Raw genomic sequence first — 7360 nt, forward strand, 5'->3', positions numbered from 1 at the left:
GGCGGGACGAGGCGGGACCTGGCCGGGAGAGGCGGGACGTGGCGGGAGAGGCGGGACGTGGCGGGACGAGGCGGGACGAGGCGGGACGAGGTGGGTGAGGCACGGAGGGCAGCTGGTCTGTGCTCCAGGCTCCGTGTTCCTCACCAAGCTGCAGGCCCGGAGCCCCTTGCTTCCCCCACACCCCCACCCCTGGAGCCTGGAGCCTCTGCTGCCTCCATGAAGGGCGGAGATGAGCCCTAACTTTGAAGGGAGCCCCGGCTGGCACCCCAGTTTCTGATCCTGCCCCCTCCGTTCTCCCCAGAAGTGGACGTAGAGGGCATGGAGTTTGGCCCTGGTGAGCTGGACAGTGTTGGCAGCAGCAGTGACGTGGACGACCACTACAGCCTGCAGAGTGGTGGCTGCAGCGACGGGGGCTACGGGCCCCCCTGCCGGCGGCCTGGCCACCCTGGCCTCTCGTAGACCCAGTGCCCTCTGCTCCTTGGCCCGCCTGCCTACCCGGCCAAGCGTGCCAGCCCTCCAGTCCTCGAAAGCCTCTCCGCGGGCCCGCCACTGTGCCATTCTGGAAGCTCCAGCTGCCGCCCGGGCTGCCCGCCTCCGCCTGCCTGCCGGTCAGGGCCTGCCGTGCCGCCCACCCCTCCCAGCTGGGCAGGGACCCCTGCAGGGAGACGGGGCCCAGCTCCCACATCCCGGAGCCCAGCGTAGCCGCCCACGGTCTGTTCTCAGATTCCTAATCATTCCAGAAGTATTAAATATCATTGCTGCAAATCTCGGCGGGCACCGTGTGAGGGGCTTAATGACCACTGCGGGGAGCTCAGACCCCAACCCTGGATCCCAGGAGAAAGGAGTGGACCGAGGAAGGAAGGAAGGCGTGGCTCTCCGTCCATCTGTCCATCTGTCTGTCAGTCCACGTAGGCTCCTGAGGCCTGGACAGAGGGACCCATGAAGGGCGGGACTCGGGTGAGCACCCTGGGGCAAGTGGGTGGAGAGGGTCCTTTGTACCCCACAGGTGTCAGGAGCCAGGGCTGGGCTCCTGGGGGCAGGGCAGGCCACCCCATCCCAAGCTGGGCAGCTTCTGCTCCGTTAGGTCCCTTGGATGTACACATGCACACGCCTAGGGACACGTGCCCACACGCACACGTGCCCACACGCACACGTGCCCACACGCAGACACACGTGGTCACCGGACCCAGAGGCTAAATGTCTTGGGGAGGGAGGCCTTCAAGGGTCATCTGGGCACATGCTGGCCCCTGGCCTGCGCCTGGCTCCTCGTCCCACCCCAGCTCACCTGCAGGGCAGGGGCTCGGCCTCCCGGCCGGGGCTTACATACACTGGGGGCGGCAGCTTGAAGCCACGGAGTCCTCAGGAGGCTTTCTCATCTACCTTTAAAAATAAAATAAATAAATTGCTGCACTGCCCAGCAGCCCAGAACAGGGCTCCCGGGAGAGAGGCTTTTTCCCCAAAATAAGAGAAACATTTTTAAAAGAGAAAAAAGCTCTAAGGACTCCCCGCCAAGTGACATCAGTGTGTGCTGCCTCAATTTCCTGTACGAGATTTTTGTACTCTATTTTCCTAGCCATTGTTGTGTCCTTGTTTGCTGAGGGGTGGGAGCGACCCAGCGTCTCAGGGACTCGTCTTGTCTGTCACCGTTGTCCAAGTGTGCCTTGTGTCCCGTGTCCGGCCCCGCCCCATCCACCACCACCAGCATCTCCCTTGTGGCTCAAGGGGCACCCCTGGCCTGCCCCGCAGGTGCCCTCCTAGCTTCCTCCCTGTGCCGCGGCCCCTCCCAGCAGCCACGGCTTTCTGGGAGTGAGAGACTGAGGGGCCGGTCAGGGGTTATGTGGGCAGCTCTCTGTCACCTGGCTCCCCCAGTGACCCAGCGGCCCCCCCACCCCCCATCTTGCCCTCCCCAGCGGTCAGTCGGGGCCTGCCAGGCAGCTTGGCCTCCTGGTCAGGGGCCTGCTCACCAGAGAAATAGGTTCTCCCCTGTACCCATCTTGACCCTTCCCTGCTCCCCCGGCCTGGGGCGAGGGCTCCAGATTTCAGACATTGGCAGCTGATGAAGACAGCCCTTCCCCCTGGGTAGCCAGGCTTGGGCATCAGGAGGCTTCTCCTGGCCTTTTGTTCCTGAAGTCCTTGTCTGCACAGCAATATTTGGGTGGCGTGCTGTGGGGCTGGCCTGTAGCTGCATCTCCTTCCCTCTCTGGTGCATTGTAACCGATTTCCAGATTGTGGGGGAAAGTTCGTGTTTATTTTTGGTCAAGCCGACGGACACCCCAGGGTGGGTGGCCTACTGAGGCAGAACGGGGTCCCTGGAAACAGCTCTGGCACAGAACCTGCCCTGCAGGGGCTCGGGATGATGAGTGGAGAGCAGGCTCGTGGGAGGCAGTGTGTGAACTGGGGAGATTGTCCAAACATCTTGCTGGTGCTTGCAAGGAAAACTATTCTGTCAGCATCTCCTTCCAGCTTCACTGGGGGTCTGCAGTGCCCAGACTAGCTTGTCCTGTCTGCCTGAGCATGCCACACAGTGCTTCTTGTGAGCACCAGCCCGCTCTGAGCAGGGTAGGAGGGCCTGAGTTGAAGATCCCGCTGCAGGAGACACAAGTCCAGGCCCCTGGGATGGTCTGTGCTCTCCGTTCTTGAAGCACCAGCTCCCCCAATAGCTGGGGGCTCTGCTCCCACCCCAGCCAGCAGAATCCTCCCTGGGTGACCAACTGTGGCCCCCAGCTGACCTTCCTGGCAGCTCAGCCCGTGGCTTTTCAGGCCATGGTTCCCACGTGGGCCGGGGGCCCCTCTCTGCCACCAGCAGACAGGTGAGGGGGGTGGTCCTCAGGGCCAGGGTCTGGTGCTAGCAGTTACTCACACATCCATCCTCCCCTCCCACTAGCTCCCTGCCTTTTGCACGTGTTAGCTGTTGCTGGTGGCCACAGAGACCCAGTGGGGGCCTGGCTTGAGGCCACGTTGGATAACTGAGCATCGTTGAGTCTCTAGAAAGCAGATGGGACCAGAACAGGCCTGCAGGGGTGTCTGTGACCTCTATCCATATGCCCTCCCACACCTATGTGGGCCACTGTGGCCCTCGGCCAGGATCCTGGAACCCCAGGCTCAGGTTTGGGTCCCCACCCTCACTGGGAGGTGACCCCATACACCAGGCCACCACTGCCCCAGTGCAGACCCAGCTGGCTGGGGAGACTGCAAGAAGGCTTCTTCTCCTTGGAGCTCTGGGCCTGCCTCTGTAGTTTGGGTCTTGGTGGCCCAGTGCCCAAGCCTGCCCTCCTGGGCTGATGGAGCTGTGTGCCCAACCACAGCCCTGTGGGCTTCCGCCCTCCTGTCTGCCCCAGACAATCCCCATCTGCTGAGTGAGGCAGGCTTCCCCGGCTCTACCAACCCCTGCCTCTCTCTGGGCCAGCTAACCTGGGGCCCCCTCCCCACGGCCATGTACACAGAACTCTGACCCCGGGCCACATCTAGGGCAGGTTCTTTGCCAGAGTCTGGGGCTGCCCAGGGGCCCTGGTGCTGGCCAGGTCAGCGCATCACAACATCCTTGCTGGAGAGAATTGGGCCACCCACCTGCCTGTTCACCGGGAGGGACTGTGCTGTACCATTCTGTCTTTGTAATATAAATACAGATTTTTATACCTCACCCCTCTGGCTTCCAGTTCTTTCCGTCACCATATCTGGCTCCCCTCTCCTCGGCCTCCATAGCGAGCCTGAGCCCACCAGTGACCTTGGCAGCCTTCACCACCCTGCCCACAGCTTCTGCTTTCAGGGAGGCCCAACATACCATGGTCCTTCCCCACTGCCAACTGGCTACCACAGAGACGCCACCATCGCGGCTGCCTCCCTGGATGGTCACACCTGGAGTTGAATGAAAGTGGAACCCCACCCCACCCCTGCCAACTGCCAACGAGATGCTCTTGCTGCCAGCATTCCTACTTTGCTCCTGGCCCTGCGGCTGGGGCACTGTCTCAGGAGGGCAGGTTGGCCCTTGGGTGGTCGGTCTTAGGGTGGATAGCAGGTGTTCTCAGGCAGGTGCCCTTTCCACACAGCTGTAGTTGGCTGTCAGGATGCACCTTGAGAAACCTTCCTTGGACCTGTCCTCAGCATCCCCAGAATGTCCCAGGCATGGCCTTTGCCTGCTGCTGTGCAGGGTGAGGGTGTGAAATGGTGTGGCCCCAGCACAAGGCAACTAGGGGACAAAATGCTCAGGTAGTAGGGAGTTGGGTAGCCAGAACAGGACTTTCCTGGGGCCCCCCGGGGCGCCACGGCACACTGGAGATGGCTCAGTGATTCGCTCTAGCAGGTTCTGGGGTGTCTGGGAGAGGACCTGCAGGGACCTCTTCCCTCCCCCAGCAGGCTGCAGCACTCACCTCTTGAACCTGGGTGAGTCCTCCAGGGGCACCTCTGGAAAACAAGGGAATTCCTACTGGGAATGCAGCTGGGGCTTGGGGTGTGAATGTAAATGAGCAGCTTTTGAATTCCAAATATTGCTAGGACTTCAAATCACCACCACCTTTTACGGACGTCATAAGGGCTCCAGCAGCTGGGCTAAGCACTTTGTGAAGTCAGAGCCTGCTGTCCTCACGCTGGGCCCATCTCAAAGACAGAAAACTGAGGCTCAGAGAGGGTACCCACCTTCCCCGAGTCACCCACTGAGCCAGGGGGGCCTGGGATGGGACCCTGGTCCTCAGGGAAATCCCTCCTGCCACCAGAGTCCATCTCCATATTCAGCCTGGATTACAGGCAGTGTCCCTCAAGGGGGACACCTGCCTCCATGTCCACCCTTCTGCCCACGCTCTTCTTGGTAGGCAGAAGGGCCTCAGGGGGTCTTGTTGTCTGCCCTAGAACGAATCCCAGGTGCCTGCTTTCTCCCCATCTGCTCCTGCACCTTCGCAGCTCGCTTCCCTCTCCCACCCTTGCTTCCCTCTGTCCCTACGCACTCACCAGCCCCCCAGCTCCCAGCTCAGCTCTGACCTCCTCCTATGCCCCCTCCTATCACACTTCTGCCAGGATCAGGCCCCCAAAATTGGGTGGCAAGGCCCTTTCCATGCTGTTTCCTTTCCTCAGTTCCCAGTTCCCAGTTCCTAGCTGGGCCAGGCCCCCAGTGCATGCTAAGCCCACATGAGGATCTTTCCAGAATGTAAATGGGATTATGCCACTTGCCCGTTTAGCTCGCAGGGGCTCTCAACTGCCTCCTCATTGCTTTCTGCCTCCTCAGCCTGTCTTGAGGGCCTTCATGAGACCCCGAGCCCCCCTACCAGGCCCTTCACTTCCTCCTTCCTCTGAGCCCTTTTACCCCCAAACTCTCCCCATCCCCAGTTGAACTATCTTGGTGAGCTCCTGACCCCAACCTGCTCTGAGTTTTTACTTTTGTTGCATGAATATCAATGTGATGGAAGACAAAAATCACTTTCTTCCCACCCTCTTCCTTGATACCCTAATGCTTTCTTCTGACTAGGCAGGATTTATAGGAAGAATAGAAAGAAGTGCCACTTTCTTGCTCTGCTGGAAGCTGAGAGTCATCCTGTCTCTGGCCCTCCTGGCTCCGGGGTTCTGCCCTCAAGGCCGCTCTCTGCCCCTCCAGGAGCCAGCTTGCGCTTCCTCTCCCCCTTGGTAGGCAGAAGGGCCTCAGGGGGTCTTGTTGTCTGCCCTCCCCCACACACAGCCTCCAGAACAAATCCCAGGTGCCTGCTTTCTCCCCATCTGCTCCTGCACCTTCGCGGCTCGCTTCCCTCTCCCACCCTTGCTTCCCTCCATCATGGGATTCTCCCTGCATCTGTCTCTGACCACTTTTTGTCACTTTTGTCACTGAGAATGTCACTCCTCTGCCTAGAAAAGCCCCCCACTCCTCTTATTGCTTGAAGAATGGAGTCCTGCCAGTACCAAAAACAGCGTTGAAGAACAAATGATCCTTAACATCAGACTTCCGGTTAGACATATCTAAAAACATATTGTCCAGAACCTAAAATACTTTTTAGTATCAGCAGGAGAAAAAAGATTCCTATAGGAAGAAGAGAAAAAGCAATCAGCGAGCCCACTTGCGGCTCACAGCTGTGCGAGGAGGCCTGCCTCCTCATGGGCTTCCTCGCGGAAGGCTCATCTGTGGGTTCCCTTCATCTTTTGACTCTGTAAGGACCCCACTAAGACCCCGAACGATTTTGACTGGAGGAAAGAAACCTTGTCTTGGAAGTAAGTGTAACCTATTTGCTTCTTAAATCCCAAATGCAACCTGACCCTAATAAATCGAGTTTTCAAAGAAAGCTTCTGGGGGCTGCATGATTAAACCTGTCGTGTGTTGTTTGTACTCTGGGAGCTAAGAACATTGTGATTTCTACTTCATGTTTTTATGGCTTTTTTGGTCCCACAAACATCTTTCAAACAAATAACCACAGTCAGCAATTCAAAATCATACGGAGAATTTGTGGGCCCAGGAAATGACCCAGGAGTCTCGAGGAAATGTGGGATTCCAGAACAGCTCCCTATGCCTCATCCTCCTGTCCCTCACCCTCCTGTCCCACGGGGATCTTTCCAAAAAGCAGCCCCTTTTCTTTCTTCTCCTCTTTTCTAAGTTCCTCTCCGCAGTCTATAAACATCCCCAAGTTCCTCTCATCTGAAAACAAAACAAACCCAAACCCTCCCCCCACCCCACCCCACCCCACATTCCCACCCCCTCATCTTGTGTCATCCTGCTCCTCTCTCTCCCTCAGTCTTTGCCTCCTCAGCAAAACATTCTGAAGGCGCTGTCTGCACAGCTTCTACCACCCCCAGGGTCAGTGGCCAAGAGGAGTCCTCCTGGTCCATGGGCTCCAACCTTGCCTCCCCGCTCACCAGTCTCTTTCCTGGTCCAGTCCCAGCTTGTTTCAAGCGGGGTACCAATCTGTGAGTTTTTTTCCCTGTAATGTTTGCTTTTCAGATCATTTTAGGCTTTATTGTCACTTAGAAGAGGAAAATAAAAAAGGAAAACAAATGAAGGATTAATAAGAAGTATCTTTCCCTCAAGATGAATCCATGATTTCTGCTTTACACCATTCTTTTTTTTTGGCCCCTAAAAATATTAAAAATTATCCAGAAAGACTTCTGCCCTTCCAATGTCCCATGAGACTAGTTCGTCTCCGACAAGCCACCTTCGGCTCATTTGATGCTGGGGGTGGAGGGAGAACCGACTTTGGAGTAAGGAAGGGTAGACGTGAGTCTGTAGAAGACCGGTGAGGGGTAAATGAGTCTGTCCGGTGGGGATACCGAGGGCAGCCCCGCAGGTGTGGCTGCTCTGGGCTGCGCAGCCTTAGTGCAGCTGTCTCCCGCTCACGGACTGACCACCCATGTGCGGGGTCTGGCACCCTCCTTGAAAGGTGTTCCCTCTTGA

General features: G+C 57.9%; 1 protein-coding gene across 1 annotated transcript in view; it reads left to right on the top strand.

The window, feature by feature from the left end:
* MXD4 (MAX dimerization protein 4) overlaps positions 1-3640 on the top strand; it is a 14602-nt gene extending 10962 nt beyond the window's left edge. The window contains exon 6 of the mRNA XM_081812768.1: positions 302-3640. Coding sequence (XP_081668894.1) covers positions 302-459 — 158 coding nt within the window. The 3' untranslated portion in view covers positions 460-3640. The remainder of the gene's footprint in view (positions 1-301) is intronic.
* The last annotated feature ends 3720 nt before the right edge of the window (positions 3641-7360 follow it).

The sequence above is a fragment of the Leptonychotes weddellii genome, chromosome 2 (assembly GCF_054177405.1).
Source record: "Leptonychotes weddellii isolate Sample4059 chromosome 2, ASM5417740v2, whole genome shotgun sequence".
NCBI classification, from domain to species: Eukaryota; Metazoa; Chordata; class Mammalia; order Carnivora; family Phocidae; genus Leptonychotes; species Leptonychotes weddellii.